This window comes from Plectropomus leopardus, chromosome 3 (genome assembly GCF_008729295.1).
Source record: "Plectropomus leopardus isolate mb chromosome 3, YSFRI_Pleo_2.0, whole genome shotgun sequence".
Classification (NCBI taxonomy): domain Eukaryota; kingdom Metazoa; phylum Chordata; class Actinopteri; order Perciformes; family Serranidae; genus Plectropomus; species Plectropomus leopardus.
Window position 1 is genome coordinate 5,412,961 of NC_056465.1, and position 19,273 is coordinate 5,432,233.

General features: G+C 38.4%; 1 protein-coding gene across 1 annotated transcript in view; it reads right to left on the bottom strand.

The window, feature by feature from the left end:
• Nucleotides 1-18,240, bottom strand: part of mast2 (microtubule associated serine/threonine kinase 2) — a 179,037-nt gene extending 160,797 nt beyond the window's left edge. Inside the window, exons 1-2 of the mRNA XM_042513315.1 lie at nt 18,186-18,240; nt 17,388-17,578 (exon numbers count right to left, since the gene is read on the bottom strand). Coding sequence (XP_042369249.1) covers nt 17,388-17,578; nt 18,186-18,198 — 204 coding nt within the window. The 5' untranslated portion in view covers nt 18,199-18,240. The remainder of the gene's footprint in view (nt 1-17,387; nt 17,579-18,185) is intronic.
• Between the last annotated feature and the right edge of the window lie 1,033 nt (nt 18,241-19,273).

Here is a 19,273-nt window from a genome sequence, read left to right on the forward strand (position 1 = left end):
AAGTAGCTCACTTATTTGTCTCTGTTAAGAACTGTATATGTGCAGTACCTGTCAGGCAGTTGTGAGAAAATAGCAATGTTTGTGAGCTGTGTTTAATATATAAAACAATTTGTATGGAGGCCAACTTTATTTACATTAATTTATTTGTGGTGGCCAACCACAATTAAAAACATCTGCTACAATGGAAATATCCTATAAGCTTTTTTAATGGGGAAAAATGCTAACTTTTGCATCAGCCTAAAGAGAAATGTCATATCTCGGGCACTCTAAGCACACGTTAAGTGTTAGCATGTAACCTACACTATACTTGCGTGCATATTAAAGTCTATTATTTAAAAAAATTTGTTTGACAATGAGAATGTCAAGATATATCATTGTGATAGAAACTTGAACCATATTGCTCAGGACTAATTTGCATCCTCTAAATAATATTTAGGTACAGGTTTGTGTACCTTTGTGAGCATCAAAAATATAAATCATAGACCTCACTGTAATTGTTAGATCTGTATATGTTAATGGATACCATAACTATAATCTGTGTTACCCCACTACTGCAAGTCAGCCACTATTAGTTGCTGGCCTATCGATTGTAACATTAGAGGAACTACTAATGATTTTGATTCTGGTGTCATGCAGATTTCTTCTTTCCCTCCCACATTTATTCTCATTTAAATGCATGTTGACAGTCTTTAAAAGCAAAAAGGGCAGAATAAATAGAATAAGTTTCCCTGTTCTATTTTCCACTTGAAGCAAGTCTTATTCTCCTTTTTTCCTCCATGCAAAACCGACACAGAAAAGACTGAAAATAAAACCTCTTCATGCCGGCTAATTATTTCAGAGAAATTAGTTGCCTGGAGCCTCGGCTGATGTTGTGCTTTGTTTTCCCCTCTGTGCATTCTAAATGTGCACTGATCGCATGCAGACACTTCATTTTTCATGGTCTCTCCCTAATTGCTGTCTGCAGTCAGTCATGCTGGATCTCACAGCAGGAGATGACTTTTTGCACAAGAAAGAAGTGTGAGTGTGAGTGTGTGTGTGTGTGTGTGTGTGGTGTGTGTGTGTGTGTGTGTCTGTGTGTATTGGCAGGTAATTAACGCAATATAGTCAAAAATCAAGTGGAAGCAAATGAACCAGTAAACCTAATTCTGGTGTGTGTCTGTGTGTGTTGCTGCAGATGATTGTCATGTGCAGGCAGGTGGTAATTAGCTGAATATAGTCCGTCCGAAAAAGAAAAAAGGGGAAAATGAACCACCATCTGACTTCTACACATTAACTGCAAAGTAGTGGAACATCTGCAGGGCTGGAAATGGAGTCAGGTTAATATTTTCACACACAAGTGCACGCGCGCGCGCGCACGCACGCACACACACACACACACACACACACATCCACACACAGAGGAAAAAAAAAAGACGTGGATCTATCCATCCAAAGCTCTACTTTCCATGCTTGGCTGGAAGGCTAAAAGCCCTTTCTGCTAATAAGGAAGGAGGTGAAACCCAAAGTATGAAGAGAAAGAGAAGATGGAGAAAAAAAAAACTAAAAGAAAAAAACGAGAATAAAAAAACAGTTAGTAAAAGAGTAAGCGAGTGATGGAGAAAACGAACAAATTCACGAGCAAGAGAAGAGAGTTAGGAGATTTAATGAAGATAAGTTGGCAGATATGCAGAGGAGGTTGGTGGTAATTACAGGTTCAGCCGCTGCTGACCGGTGACTCGAGGGCCCCCGCACTGTTGAATACATTCCCCGCGTTTTCACCCAATTAAAGTCTGTCACCGAGAGGAACATTTGTAAAGGTTGCAGCGATGACAAATGAGGAGAGCGGCGCAGCAGATAGAGCCCAGGGGCTGCACAGTTAACAGCACATGAGCTTAACTCTGCAAAATGGGAGTGTTTGTTATGAAATCAACCCCCCCGAAACTCCTGCTGTGGTGAATAAAGAGCTTTTATTATGTGAGACCATTCGCATGCTTCAATTATTTATTAGCCTATTTAAATCTTGTAATTAAGGACCACATTAGGAGCAAAGGATCATAAAAAAGAAAATAAGACTTCATAGCTGATCCAACTTTGTGAGTTACTGCGCTGACGAGTTTCAAAGGGAGAGTAATTTGCAGTAAAAGGCTGCAGAAGACACTCTGTGTACTGGTGTGTACTGGTGTCCGGTCACAGTGACTTCTCTACATATAAGTAAAGATCAAAAGTTAGTCAAACCCTAAATTTCAGTTTCTGCTATTGAATTTCTAACCATAGTGACTGAAATCATTAACTAGCTGATCAATTAATCAGTTAAAAAAAAAAGTTAAATTAAAATTGAACAAAGTATTACAAATCTGCGCAGACATCGGATTCCAGCTTTAAGTGCCTCACATTTTCTGATGTAACTGATGAGGAACAAAAAAGTATTGAGGCTCACTATAATAAACCTTGCCAGATGTAGTTTCCAAAACAGGAAGTGATGTATTTTAGTCATGAAATTACATTTGAAAAGTAGGGGTCATTTCTACACATTTATATATTTATAATACATGTTTTTTGTTTTGTTTTGTTTTTGAGGGTGTTTTGGGGATTGTTGCAGTCTAAATTGCTTGATTTCCCAGCAGCTTATCTCAAAAATTGTGATGCATGCATGCAATATTTTTAGAAGTTATATTGTATTTAAAATTAAATGTTGGGAGCAACTAAAACTTGCAAAAGAAGTTCAGATTTTTATTTATTAATTTATTTTTTTGTATAGTTCATCAAGAATTGAGCGCAACTCATTTTACTGGGAATTAAATTACACTGTTCTGAGTTTGTGATTTATAAGACACTAACATTACTACCACTAACCAAACATGTTTCCACTAACTCAGCTTAACACGTCTCTACCACACAGCACACCTGGAAAAGGTGAGACATGACGTGTTTGTCAATCATCGTCATTTGTGTTGCACCACAATGCTAACACATGGTGCAAAACAGCTGACCTCCACTTTTATGCAGAAAATCAGGCAACTGCCTTGCACAGTTTTTGATGGTAATCTTTGCTAGTGAGTGTGAGACATCTGTGTTGCAAATATCTGCATCTTCACAACCAGAGACAAGAAACTGACTTTAATGATGTTATGCAGAGGACTGCTATGAATAGCAAAAATCATGACATCATAACATCGCAACATGACACCCATGCATTATGGGATGTTTGTAGCCTTTATGTCGCTAGGCTAGCGAGTTTCTTTAAGTCCATTTATTATCTTTAAGATTTAATCAGCCCTAAAAGTGTTCAGGACCTCCATTTCAATGCGCAAGACTTTTTGGCAGCTTGTGTAAGGTATTTTGCTGCAACAAAAGTTGAAAGCATCTACAGTACAAAGACAGAAGAACTAAAAACATTTTTAACAAGCCACAAAATTTGACACTTATCTTCTGCTTAAATCAAACTATTTCATGGTTCTGTTTTACTAAAGAAAAGGCTTCAAAGGTGAGGAGTATCACATCCTTTAAGTCTTAGGCAAAAGAAATGTTGCACTAGTCAAAAACATTCAAGTAAAGCCTGTTTTGTTACAGTGACATTGGAGAGTGAAGAGAAAATAAACCTTGTGAAAACTTTTTAAGTTTAAATTATGCACGCAAAAATATTGTTTGGATTCCATTCATCAGTGAATGTTTCTTTTTACTTTCCCCTCCTCTGACAGAGCAGATAGCAGATAGACAAGGTCAGACAGGGCTGTGCTTTTCACCTCCATCTCTAATTCATCCATCTCCCTCCACCTCCTCCCTCACCTCCTCCACCCCCTGTGTGAGTTTTGTTATTACACTCTGGCTTGATTTATTTATTCTGTCCATCACAGCGTTGCTCTTTTCCCCTCTATCCCTCCTTCTGCATAATATTTTCCATCTCATCACTGGATACACCGCTGGACTTGTCGAATCTCTTGTCTGCTGAGGTGCGAGATGTAAGACAGGAAGTCAAACCTATAATCCTCCCGGCTTCCTCTCTGCCCTCACTTTTGACAAACAAAACAAAACCCTGCTCACATTCGGGAGCAGGCACATTTCTTTTTTTTGCCATCTCATTGCTGAGTCTAACAAACAACTGAGACTGCAACTACAAGTTTTTAAATTTAAAAAGTCACTAATAAATCTGCAGTGTATTAATCAATTATGTCAGTGGTAAAATAACAGAGGCACTCTTGTTAACTGTTGATATGTTGGATGTTAGCTTGTCATGGGAGTGTTGTGTACATGCATCAACATTTCTAATAAGCTCAATACTGACTATTTAGCCACAATGATGTACTTCAAATCAAAGACTTCTTTCTACCAAACAAATATGAAACATTTTAGAGGACATCAGTCCATTGTGAGATGTAAGTGCTTCATTAGACATGGCAGATCGTAGCCTTTTAATCATGAACTGCTTATATCAATGGCCTTATATAAAAAATAGAATTACCACCTTGCAGATGTATGCCTCCATGCATCATTCAAGTTGCAGTGACAGGGTTGCAAATCATAAGGACTTTGCTCAATTGTTTATTGGTAAAATTAACAATCGATCAATCGTTACTGGAAAAAAACATAAATCCGTTCCTTATTTCAAACAACACCAAATGCTATTTTTCCTCAAGTCAAAGCTCACAGGAACATACTACATACACTTTGACAGCACTGCATATCATATCAATTAATCAACTGACTTTCACATGTTTGATTGAAGGCTTAATGACCCATTAATCGATTAGTGTCACCAATTCAGTATCTGACCAAATGTCCACTTCTGCTCCTCAATTCTGATGTTGAGTAATGGCTAGAAAAGTGCTTTGGCAGAACATTCTGATTTCACCGTGAATTTGACCTTTGACCTTTGGGAAACAAAATGTCAGCATTTCATCATTAGACATCTGTGTAAAGTTCTGTGTTCAATGAATTCTTAAATTATGGCCAAAAACATGTTTTGTGAGGTCACAGTGACAATGACCTTTGACCACCAGATTTTGTCCAATTCATTGTTGTGTCCAAATGGTCCCAAAATATGAAGATGTTCCATGAAGGTCTCCTGAAGATGTTGCGTTCAAGAGGATGAGATGAACACAAGGTCATAGTAATCTTGACCTTTGACCACCAAATTCTAATCTGTTTATCACTGAGTCCAAGCAAATGTCCGTGCCAAATACGAAGAAATACCCTCCAGATGTTCTAAAGATACCGCAATCACAAGAAGGAGACAGATGCAAAGTCAAGATGACATTGACTTTTGACTACCGAAATTAAATTAGCTTACTTTGACATCCAAAATCTAATCAGTTCATTGCTGAATCCAAGCGAGCGTTTGTGCCAAATTTGAAAAAAATCCCTTAAGGTGTTCTGAGGTATTGCATTGGTGAGAGAGACAGACGAGGTCAAAATAACATTGACCTTTGACTACCGAAATTAAATTAGCTTATCTTTGAGTCCAAGTGGACAATTGTGTCGAAGTAAAGGAAACTCCCTCAAGGCCTTCTTATGATATCGTGTTTCTGAGAATGAGATGGTCAAAAGTCAAAGTCAAAATGTAAAAGCAGAAAAATAGAGATTCTACTCTTTTTCTTTAGAAAGAGGGAGGTTGAAATGAAAATAAATACACAAATATATTTTAGCAACATGATAATATGCAAAAATCCTAAGAGGTAGTATTTAATAATAGCCCACTCCTGTAATGATACTGTAATGAGAGTGTGATATTCCCCAACGTCTCCAGAGAATTCACCAAATTGCCCTGACAAGAATATACCACGACAAACTCACATTGTGTTCCCGAACTTGTGGGACCGGTGGGAAATAGCGGGGAATTCAGACAGCCAACACCTGAAGTGAAACTCTTCATTACTAAAAGCATTCTCTTCTGCGTCTCCTTTTTACTGAGGAGCCCAAGTTCAAACAAGGACACTGCAGTAATGCAGAGCCCAGCTGAGCAGACTCGTCTCTCACCTGGACCCTAGGTACTGTTCACCCGCCAGCACGACTCTCGCTCTCCTCTTCCACCCCCATACATCAAGTGACTCTCCTTAAGCCTCTCCTTCTCAACTTAAGGAGGATCAAGAGATGAAAGCAGACAGGAAGGAAGCGCAAGAGTGAAGTGAACACAGACAGAAGATGATAGAGTCTGAATTGGAGTGAAGAAAATTGCAGCAAAAATACAGAGATGAAGATAAATAGAAATAAAGAGTGGCAAAAAAGACTGCAAAAGAAAAGAAAGAAAGCTTAGCTGCAACGCATGCTAATATCAGGTCAATTTAAACCTTATGTTTAAACTAAAAGGATTAAAAAGAGGAAAGCAAAGTATGTGGTATCCATATGGGAAAAGTGCGTCTCTGTTTTATAGATTAATATATTCAACACACACTCTCTACCTTCATCTGAGCATGAAGGACAGAGGAAGCTTATGTGTGCATGCTGTACCAGAGACTCAGGCTGATTATATTCCTCAAGAAAAGCTATTTGAACACCATAGCAACACCATTCCACAATATCTGCTTCACTTATTTAAAGGATTGGTTCACACAGGTGACTTAAACAGTATCAATGTTACATGATAACAGCGGTTTTAAGGGACTACTTCTATCATAGAAAGTGGTTCCAGTTTGGGCTGCATGACATTGGGAAAAAACTGACATTAATTTATCAATCATTAATTCATCACATGGAATAATACAATGTACAACTCCAGTGAAATGTGATGCCATCAGCTCCTTCAAATTGTACTCTGAAATTTATTCCTTTTTTGAGTCTTCTTATCTTGTTGGCTGTTGCTTTACAACTGTCTGTGTTTCTGGATGATTGTGGTCATCCATGGTTCTGGTTGTGGAATGATTTAACTGCCTACACATGTCGACCCTAACAAGATGACGGCTATTCACTTTGTAGCCACCAGCTCCTTATTGGTTGTAATGCACACTCCTCCTCTCCTTCTCTTATCCAACGCCAACCACAAAAATCACCAAAAGCACTTTTAAAACAAACATAAGAGCCTAAATTTAGCCTAAATTTAGTAGAGCTGACAGAGAGGTGACTGGAAACGTCTGCGCCTACATCATCATCGTTGTGCTATCTAATAATACAGTCTACATATTTCAGACATTGCAACACATTTATTTTTTTTCTTTAATATATTGCAATACGGGAAAAAAATACAGGAATTTTCATTTGAGTAGCTATATTTGGAAATAATTAGTTCTAGAATACTTGGAGTGATTTTGCTGGATGCTGGATGTTTTTATTTTCTGCATAGACAATTAAAACAATAACAATAGAAGCTGAGTCTTTTGGGAGGAGGAGGGGGAAATAACACAGTTTGATACACTGGTTGACTAGTCATGACACCATTGTATTTACGTAACACTCTTCTACCAATCTGGGCTAAAGTCAATGATCTTACATCTTGCTAAAAATCCATGTTGCTTATACAATAAGGAGGCTCCCTAATGTTGTGATCCTCTTATTCCTGATTCATTTTCAAAATGTGGTCGACTACTAGCGGGGCATGCTTTGGTCATTCATCAGACTTCTCTTGTAGATTAACATTAGTGCTAACATTGGTGTTCTCCTTGATAAAGTCTTCTCCTCATGTACTCAGTACATCACAGGTCAAACTCCATCACACAGGAGTGTGAAGATGTAGCAAGCCATGTTATCATCAAAGAAAAAAAAGAAAATCAACAGTGGAACTGACAAATTGCAAAGAATGAACAGACCTACGCAGAATGTTAAGTAAGTGAGTGTGCGTGCAAGTGTCCGATATGTGTGTGTAGACTTATATATACACAGCTTTGAGAGGAGACAGGCATGTGTGTCCCGCAGCAGGTGAAGTAAGAATAGTACAGGAACACAGTTTCCTCCTTTAGCTATGAATCATGCTCATGACAAGGACAACTGACAGCCTGCAGCAAGATGAATAGGTGTGTGTGTGCATGCGTGCGTGCGTGCGTGCGTGCGTGCGTGCGTGCGTGCGTGCGTGCGATGTGAATGTGAAAATAAGCAGGACAGACATAATGCAGATACGCGAGGAGGAGATAAAATGTTTGACACACAAGCTCTCTCACACACACACACACACACACACACACACACACACACACACACACACCCTGTGCTCTTTGTGTTCAGCATCTCCTCTGAGAGAGTCCAACCTTCAGCATGAGTCATCACCACAGTGTCTGCCCTTAAAGCACTCTGCTGCTGCGCTTTTCACAAGGAACAATCCAGCAGCAAGAGAGAAACAGTCTGTTTACTGGCTTCATTTGGCCCATTTGCTTCAAAATGAACAGCAGTACAGGACTGCGTAAGCACTGCAGCTACCAGTGGGAACAACTTTATTTAAAGCAACGCCATTGTTGTATTGAACAACAACTACTGTGAAGTATCTGTGAGGTATGTGTAATGCATTGGTGAAATCAAAGTCTTTCAATAGCTATCTTACAGTTACATTGTTGCACAAATTGTGTGTGAATTTCCTATATTTTGTTAAAATAAAATACAAATCAATACCTGTTTCCATCAGCTACCGTAATGAGAATATTTTCGAGAATATGACATGACCTCATTCTCAGAGCATCAGTAATGCTGCATTCACATGCAATCAGACAGACGGCAGACAGCAATCCTGAAATCAATTTAGTTGAGGGGAGCAAGACGGTACATTCAGGTGACGCCGGCAAAGAATATCAGCCATGGTAGCAGCAGACAGTGTTTCAGGTAGAAGTTCAAATATTGTAGCTATTTGATGTACTCTGCAACAGAATTTACAAGCAGGTCTTTTGTAGCTCCTTCATACAAGACAAAACCACAGTTTTAAAGTCCTGCCACTATGCCAAACTGTTTGTTTTTCTTGTGCCTCCCGTGTGAATGCAGCATAACTCAGCAGTATTTTTTGGCTACTTGCCACCTAAGATGATTTTTTGTGTTTTCTCTTACTTTTCAAATTAAATGGATTTTTGTTCACAAAACATGGCAAGAAGCAAGCGGCAACAGTCAGTTGATCACCAGAGGGTAAAAACCACTGTGTCGAATTTTTGGGATGGCTAGGTCAGTCTTTCAACAGACCGTTGGATGGATTGCCAGGAAACCTTGTACTGATATTCATGATGCACAGAGGATGAATCCTACTGACTTTGCTGATGCCTTAAATTTCAATGAACGCTCTCATCAAGTTAAAATACTTGTCAAATAGTTTGTTTTTTGACCAAATACCTGCAAAATGAATGATATTCCTATCAGCTTCAGCCACCAGCATGGCTGCAGACTTTTCATCTTGCCAAATGATTACAGTATCTTCACATATTTTTTAAAGTTATATGTATTTGTTGGAAATTGCTCACGTCTGAGGGCATTGTTAATATCAATGTCTCTCTTTTGATACTACCACATGGGGTCATAACACAGTGTGGACATTTAAATTCTACATTTTCTGCCATTAACAATAAAGACAATGGTAAACAAACAACAACAGGATGATAGTCTTTAGAGTCCTAATGCTGCACAACCTCGTAATCCTATGGAAATACTCATTCTCACAACAGACCAACACAAAAAGAGATCCCCATTAACTATTTGTGTTAAATAAGCAAGTAAATTATAGATAAAAGTCCAAATTTAGGTGAACTTTTGGACAAGGGTTCATGTACTCATAGTGCTCATAGTGTTGTAGTGGGGGGTTGAGTCCTCTGTGAAATCTAGGTTTTGGCTTTGCAATGAATCATGAGCCACATGTTTTTTCTCTTTTTTTCTGCCATTTTGAGCCCTTTTTGTACACATTCCCCTGAACACACTCATCAGGTTGACTTCAACCCTGCCTGAAATAATCAACCATCACACAAAGTATCATTTTGTCTCTGAACCGTCAACAGTAAACACACCTCGGTTCAATTTGGTCTGTGATCTGTTTGGATTTCTTAACGACAGGTATAATCAAAGTTGCATTTCAGTCCATCCTGTGGAAAAATGCTCTGATATCAAAGGCCGACAAGCCGTCAAAGCAGCCAGCTCCGTCATTGTCTCCGTCAGTCACGGACTTGGTAAGAGCACAGTAATTATTCAACATGTTCTCATGTATATTTAAGTGGCAGCTGTGTCAGCCTGTTCCCCCCACAGCTCCAGCACACCATGATGGAAGATGAGGTCATTGAGACTGAGGCCTGAAATCTGCAGACAGCAGGTGGACTTCACAAAAAGCTGCCTACACACTGGATGTCTGAGCACCACTCAGCTTATTTCAGGCTCTGTTTATCCCTTTGTGTGCACTGATTAACATGCTAAAAAAAAAATTTGACGGCTAAATCATAAAGTTTCAGTTATTTGTGTGTGTGTCCCTTTGAATAATTCTGTGTACCCTCTCTAAATTCAGACATTTTTGCAAGTCCATGAACTCAGCACAGGCAAAACTCTTCATGAGCTGTTTGTTTCTCAGCAGCAGTTAATGGAGTTTGATTAGCCGGTGATACCAGGAAAAAGTCAACATTATGCCGGCTAAACTCCGCCTACATACTTAACTTTCCTAAACCTAACCTACATAAAGTTCAGTGCTTAAAGTTACAATGCGCAACCATGTTTCCTTTCCTAACTACTTAACCTAACTAACCAGTAGGGGCACCAATTCGCAGACTTCTAATGTCTACAAAATCATACCAACTGTTGTATGGGGATACAAAAAAACTGAATGTACTTTGCCTTTGCATGGTAATGTGTCTTTTGAATGAAGAAAAAAATACAAAATGAGCAGGAATATCACTAAGAAATTAAAAGATGTCATCATTTGTCTGACAAGTATATCCCAAATGAGGATCCAGTTTATGAAATTTCATAGTAATGCTGCATTTTTTATGCAAGAAAAAACAAAAAGGGTACAATACATAAATAAATACAATAACATATTGATGGATGTATTAAAGACCTCAATCTGTCCTGTGTACTACACTTTGAGAAGGTGACTGGATTTCATGATTCACATTGATTTTGTCTTCTGTAAAAGAAAGTGAAAAGCCATATTTCTATAAATATTAAACTAATCCTCTAAGGTAAAAACACAGTTTAAAGCAACTGGTGTTTACTTCTCAGTCTCTCAGTCTGTCTCAAGACAGGAAGTGTGGAGAAACTCTGCCTCCCTCCCTGCAGAGTCTCACTACATTTAATGAATGATGTGCCTGTGCACGGGCTGCAACAATACAGCAGCACTCCACTTTCATCTCCAGCCCTGTATTCCCCATCCAGCAGAGGCTTTCATTTCTTTTCCCCTCCAAAACAAATGCTAATAATATGCTAATCTGATTGTGTGTTACTGCAAAGTTTCACCTCTTAGGTGAATGAAGCAGCTCTGCCAAAGAAAGACGAGTGAGCTCTCAAAGATACCCCGGACAAAAAGGATCTTTTTTTCCAAATACTGTGTCCATATATACAGTCCAGGTGCTGAGCATTCAGGGCGACACCAACACCTGGTGCCTTCAGAGGCTACTGGGCAACACTTGGTTGTTATTCTGCGTTCCAATCAACTTGGAGCGTTCCAGAAGTACCGTGTTGGAAGTATTTATAGTATTTCACAGTATCAGAAAAATGGCCGTCATTGACAAGGGAATGTTGGCAAGCGGCAAGAAAATTAAACAGTGATAACGTCAGCTTTCTGGCATATTATATGAAGAAGATGAGAGGAAATGACGTGTAAGGTAAAACGCCTTTATATATTTAATTTTACTTTGTATTTGTATTCTCAAATAAATTGCCTTCTACTAGTACTATATATAGCTACAGTATATACTACTATATAGAGAGCTTATGAACACTACTGTAGCAATGCTGTGCAAACACATAATGTTAAGTAAATTCTTCCATTCTTTATATTTAATAAAAACATTTGGCTTTTCGTCCATTAGTCAAGAGGTTAACACCATCTGGACACCCACAAATGTTTTCCCCAACACACAAACACTCTGTGAGCTCCATTCATTTCACTTAATAACACACACACAGGGACACATTAACAACACAGGTGCTAACACCACAAACACACGGAGAGACCCTGAGGGAGGAAGTTTTCTGCCCATTAACATCCTGGGTGGCAACACACACATCTCAATCCACCACACAGAGGGAAAATAAATTCTTCAACACTAATCCTCTTTCCTCCCGCAGCCTTAAAGAGATTTTAGAAGTGATGTCGTGTCAACTAGGGCCAGGTTATATATCAGCATTTGTTGTCTAGCAACACCTTAAGTACTGTTTACTGGCTATTATTTACATGCTTAAAAGCTAGCAAGTGGGGAAATAGCCTCAGTATTGTGGAGGCGGGACCGTTGTTTAGCAAGTCACAAGTCTCAAGTCTTTCCACTCAAGTCCCAAGACAAGGCTGAAGTCAAGACAAGCAAGACCTCAGTCAAGTCCCATGACCTACACTTTAAGTTTCAAGTCCTAAATAAGTCATAATGCTCTCTTTTCCAAATTAAATGTAATTTTAACAACAGAGCAAAAACATATTACATTTATACATTTTAAAATGAGTACTTTGCTGTTAGTTCCTACATCTCCAGGTCTGACCAGCACGTTTTGTGTACTGCACTTTGACCCTCATAGATTTTGAACGCAAAAAAGATTATCTTTGGTATCACTTTTTCCTGCTGGTGCCAATTAACATGATGTTAGCTCTTCATGGTTCTCTCCTACAACTTGATCTGATGCTGACAAATTGGTTCCAACAAAGTGAATCTGGAGAATTAACAACTTGCTGGAAAGAAATTGCTTTAAAGTTTGTCGATTCAGGAAAGAAATGGAAATACATTCATCTGTGGCACATTTTTGCCCGGGGGAAAGGCTCAAGTCCAATTGCAAGTCTTTTTTGATTTTATCAAGTTGAGTCTGAGATCAACAAGTCAAAGTCATGTGACTTGAGTCCACACCTGTGCTGTATTATAACAGTACAATTCACATTTACAAATCTGTGTTTTTTCATGTTTCTTCAATTGTAGCTGCCTACCTTTATTTTGAAAGAAGCATATCCAGCAAAAAATAAATAAAATCTCACAGTCTCTTGATATATCTAGTGTCGGCTAAAAATGTTGTACATTTCACACCCAGTTGTTAGCACCATCAGCTCACGTACTATATTTCATGAATGCCACCTTCACACTGAACATCCCACTGAGCTTGTTCAATCTTTAAAACTTTAAATAAAATAAAAAAGTCGAATATAAACATGTAAACAAAAATGAAAACAATAACGCAAAAGAAATGGTCAAACACTTAATGCCTTGGTCTTTATATTCGAAAAGGAGTGAGAAGTAGTACAAACGTATTTAATCCCATCCCTTTTCCATAAGTCACTGAATTTATGGAATTGAACTTTTCTGTTATAATGACAACAAAGAAAGGAGCCAAGGAAAAAGGTAAACCAAGACTTTGACAGACTGAGTACAATCGGGCTTAAAAATGCCAAAAATGGTACAGCAGGATTATAAAAAAAGGACACTATATGAATCACTCTCTCCACCATACAATACTGTATTTCATAAAATTTGACACAGAAGATAAGAACATAAGCAAACACAAAGTGAAAAGCCAGAGGGGCTCAGGTGTTCTTGCAGAATCCTAATGCAAGTCAATTCAAACCATGAGATGGAGCTTTAAGCCCAGTGATATAAAAACTCTGACAATCGTGACCCTGAGCAACAACACTTGACTGAAATATGATGCGCATGAACGGCTGTTTACTAAGAAACTGAATGAAACAGGGTCAAAGAGACAGAATGAACCAGAGAGAGGAGAGTGAGCCAAGAAAAAGGAAAACATTAATAAAGTTACCCTTGTGAAACATAATAACCTGTGATTATTTGCTCAACTAGAATAACTCAGCAGATCACATTTTCTCTAAATCCGTGCAACAATTTCCTGCATGGCTGCCATCGACCAATCTCTATCAGAGTCTCAGAGCTTGAAGGAAAAGCTAAACATGAAGTTGCTCAAACTAGCCAAAAGAAACGACAGATATGTTTCATTTTAGCTAAATGGGTTTTTGTCCATCTTACTACAGATGATGGTGGCAAACTGGCTTAATTTCTCACAAAAAAGGGAAAAGGCAGTGAGTAGAAGAAGTAGAAGAAAATGACCTGAAATCAGCACAAAAAAGAAAATAAAAGTAAAAGAACAAAAACAGGAAATGGCCTGAAAAAGTTATAAAATAAAAAATAAAATACATAAAAATGATATAATTAATATAATTCTAATGTAACTTCATTTAAATATACAATTTTAATGATCATAAATGTAGTTTATTTGTCCCAAGGTAAGTGATAATTTTCAAACAGTTCCCTCTCTATATTTTAAAGCTAACATTCAGGTCACTTTCTCATCACCTTGCGCAATATTTTTTTAGCATTTTTTTAAAGACATTTTTTGCCAAGTTGCTTTTTTCCAATATTTTTAAAAGAAATCAAACCATTGTGCTCACATTTCAAAGGTTTAAAGGAAACTGGTGGTAATTCAGGTTTATGGGTTAACCAGCCTGATCACAGGGACACTGGGGGGAAAAATGTATTTTTTCACCCCCTGGCACAGTATTAAAGATTTCTGTGCCGACTGTGTTGAGATCTGCGAGACAAACAACACAGTAACCATTAGGAACATCTGACATGTTCAACATGTGAGCGTGATTGTGTGCGAGATAAATGATAAAAGGGATTAAGTCACAAGTTGTCCTGAACATACATACACAGTACACAGTTGACACAACACTCAACAGATGTAAGACAAAGGTGCTGGAGATGTTCCTCACATTAAACACTGATGCCATCTGCTGGTGGCTTTCCACTGCAGTTGTGTTTAAACAGGGTTCACAGTCTAGTATCAGATGATGCAGATTATTGTTTTCATTCTCATCCTAAACCTGGTCCTCTACAAATTACTCTTAATTACATCTATTTTTATGTCATATTTTATCATGTAATTTAATACACATTTTTAAATGTCTGACTGCACTTTTTATTGCACTTTACTAAGCAAAACTACTACTACTTAATTTTACTGAATTCTACTGTTTTTTGTTCGTTTTGGTGTGTTTCTTTATTGCACAGAGGGAATGCATATTTATTCCCCTGTCAACTATACTGTTTCTTTAGAGCTGTGGACTCCAGTCATTTAACTTGGACTTGAGTCAGACTTGATTGATTGATTGATTTTGACTTTAACACCAGCGACTCGTAACTTAACTTAGACTTGAACCTTTTGACTTGAAAATACTTGATGGCTTCCCCCAAGCCAGTTTGGGATGATAAATTTAAAGACATTTTATACATTTTACATATTAAACATTTTATAGACATTTTTCCAATATAAGATAAGTTTAATACAACAAGACAGGACAGAAACACAACATTCAGCTACTCGTTAATGGTGATCATTAGTTTTGATTAGGTTCAGTCACACTTGTTTTTTTTGCAAACAAATATAATTTCTAACATGCATTCAATATGATGTAAATTTATGTGTGTATATTTATGTATTTATATTTATGGTTACTCTGTTGTTAAAATGGCATTACGTTTGCAAGCATTACTCAATGTTTAGGACTTGGGACTGACTTGGACTTGACAAGAGATTTGCCTATCTTAACATGGGACTTGAACTGGGACTTCTCACTCTGAACTTGGGACTTGAGACTGACTATTCAATTTGATCAGCATTCATCTTTAGATCCTTATTTTTAAATATAAATCCTTTACATTAAAATGTTATCATTAAATATTATTTATTCATTGTTTATTTATTTCTTACTGATTGTCATGTTATGCTCATTAGAGGTATCTTTCTAACAGCTGGGTGAGAGATAGTGGGAGCTTTTACAACTTAATAAGAACTGAAACTTCTGCTGCCTCCCCTTTGTCATTGGTCTTTTGGCTTTTTGTTAAGGGTTTTTTATGGTATTACAAGGGCACTTTTAATTAACAAACTTGGGTTTTAATTACGACTACTAACGTTTTTTTTTAACACTCTTAGTCCCCCTATGCTCGTGCCCCTCGTAGTGCATATTTAAAGAGCTGTGTTTTAACCCAAACTTACATTAAAGACTTACTTGAGACCTGCAAAACAATGACTTGGTCAGACTTTGTTCTCTCTGCTTCATCGAGTTGGACCATGCATGTCTTTGCAAGGGATGTGATATTTTAATATTTTAAGGATACCTTAAGCTACTCAGAATTGAAAAAGAACAAACAAAAAAAAACATTTTGATTCTTTTAATGTTTTACTGCAAGACTATGCTGTTGATAAATTCATTATTTAAGTCATTTTTAGAGTAAAATCAGTCTCTCAAAATGTGAGGATTTGCTTAATTTACTCCTGTCACATCACCAAAACTGAATACATTTTTTAAATAATTTAAATGAAGAGCTTCCACTGTGACAGATATCTGACACAGCATATATCTTGCAACACACAGCTACGGGCAGAGCATTTTGAATACAAACATTACATCTACTCTGCAAGTATCTATTTAAATAGAGAGGGGAAGTATGATCAAGGAGTAACAATACATATCTCAACAATACATATGCAGCTTAAAAAAGTACATGTTTTGTTTTGTGTGAGTGTGACTGAAAATGGAAAAGGATAATTTTACTGCAGGCCACAATCCTTGAGTGATACCCACTACAACCAGCAGGGGTCAGAGTAAAGCATAAATACATACACACACACACACACATACACACACAGCATTCATCAGACTACAGCGTTATGGGGTCATCAGCACTGCACTGTGCTGTGCTGCATCTTGACCCATTACACTCTCAACTGCGCAAAAACACACACTCCACACACACACACACACACACACACACACTGTCATTTCTGCTCCATTTCTTCCTTCTAGCAGTGAGCAAACAAGTGTTTCAGTGGATGTTAAGTGCTTCTGTGCATGTGTGCATGTGTGTGTGTGTGTGTGTGTGTGTGTGTGTGTGGCTGGTGGCTGCAAAAGACTGAGTCATCCTCAGTCTGCCTCTCTGCATTCAGCTGGCAGAGTTCCCGTCCAACAGACAGGATCCATATGCAGCTGGACTGACTCACTGTGAGTCTGCAAATATCTGACAGCCCAACTTCATTTTTTGACTACATTATCAGACCAAAAGTGAATTTGAGAGTGATTTTGTTAAATAATGCAGAGAAGTTTCAGGCATAAGGTGGCACAGCAGGGCAAATTCAGGGACTTCCTTATATGTATCCTCATACATCACGTTAGCCATTTAGGATCAGAAGGGTTTTGTTAAAGTTTTGGAAGATATAATCAGTTTTTTTCCACTGATTAAATCATGACAGGATGCTGTCCTGGGCTTTACTTAAACATGGACATTATCCACACAACCTATGTAGTTAAGTGAATTTAGTTTACTGACCAGTCCGGTGAGTGATGGAGCAGACTGTCCCAAGGTTTGGCTCCTCATACGGACCAGATTGTTCACCTCTCCTCCCCCTGCAGACGCTCCCCCGGTGGCCCCGGGCACTCCAAAACCTCCAGAGGGCCCTTGCCAAGCCAGCTGACTCACTCCTGCGTGCAGACTGCTGGACAGAGGCAGCAGCTGCTTACCTGTGAAGAAGGGAGAGGAAAGAGACTCATCTCAAACCCAACCAACCTGCTTTTCAGTTACACTTAGAAAGACCGCTCTGCTTTTGTTCACACTGGACTAGAATCCCCTGTGGACCTGTCTGTGTCATAGTCAGAGTTATTATCGTTCTCCACCCTTAAAAAGCTGGACGAGATTCAATCTGGCTCAAAGTCAAATCACAGTTAACATTAATAATTCCCGCTGCAACTGTCAATTTCAAACACAAAGAACAAACAAGAGAAACTAAAATATAGCAAATCATAAAAATGATGCCGTTTCACATGGGATTAACATGATCACATGGTAAATCGTCGTGAATTTGTGAATCATGGCAGTTAATCTGTGGTTCAGTTTTTCACTGAAGATTATGCACTGGGCAGATTGGAGCCGGATTAAGAGCATGAGCGATCACGAATCACAGGATGACCTCAGGTAACTCCGCCCCCGTGTGAACGGAGCTTTTACACAACTGAAGTGTGGATGTGTCTTTTGTTCAGAGATCTTAAAAAATGCAAACATTTAAAAACTCAAAATTGTGAGAAACAACATAGGTGTGTGTGTGTGTGTGTGCGTGTGTGTGTGTGTTACCAGTCATGGCCATGCTGCTGCGTCGGGCCCAGCTTTCATCCTGGCTCAGCTGTCGGTGCAGTTTGGATTTGGTAGCAGCGGTTGCTGCTGGCGACAGGTCAGGGTTGCTTAGCTTCCTGAAGAGGAGAGGAGGGGGAGCCGCAAACTCTTTCTGGGAGGATGAAGAGGATGGAGAGAGAAAAGAACACGAAGACTCATTAGACTCATTGGATATAATGGTCAGATATTATGTGTCAGCTCTTATTTTGAGCAATGAGCTACACATACTGTCCACAAATGATCCCAAAAAGAAATATGCTTTTTGAAGAGGTTACTACTTGGCTATGCCCAGAGATTCTGTCCATAAAAGTTAAAGGCTGATCCAGGGTTCCCACACATTTTCATGGACAAAACTTCATTTGTCCTTTTTTTCAAGAACCCATAATAAAATTCCGTGTAATTAATTCACAACATATAACACAGAATGTTAATTGTTATAGGTGGTCTACAGCCATGGAAAAGTAAGGCTTCCCAAATGGGGTAGAGAAATTTAAAAAAACATTTAAAAAGGACTCTAATTTGCAAAGATTTTTATCAATTTTGTATTACCTAGCCTATATGTATACTCTTTTTTTAACAGGTATTAACTTGACTTTTCCACGTTTTTCATTTGAGCTCGTTATAAAAAATAAAAAAAGAATCAGCTCTGCTGAAACTGTGTAAAATAATATATACTGTACATTCCAATCCTGATTTCAAGTAAACCAAAGAAGCCCCAGGACTTGCAGTCAGACAGCATGGGGTCCTTGTGGGCGAGCAGGCTGAGAGCCAAAACAAAGTCATAAAACATGACGCTAACCACTCGCTGACACCACATCACTTTCACACATGGCCACAACACACAAACACAAACTCTACTGGTATAACACACACAGAACAGAAACACCCGCGCACACACACACCTGTTTTTCTCAGTATACAACAGGAGCAGTAAGGAGTGTAAAAGGAAGTCAGCGGGGTGATGCCGAGCGGCTCTCTATCATTAACCAACACTTTCAGCCTCCACACAGCTGCAGAATGAGCTGACCGTCTGATTTATAATTCAGTTT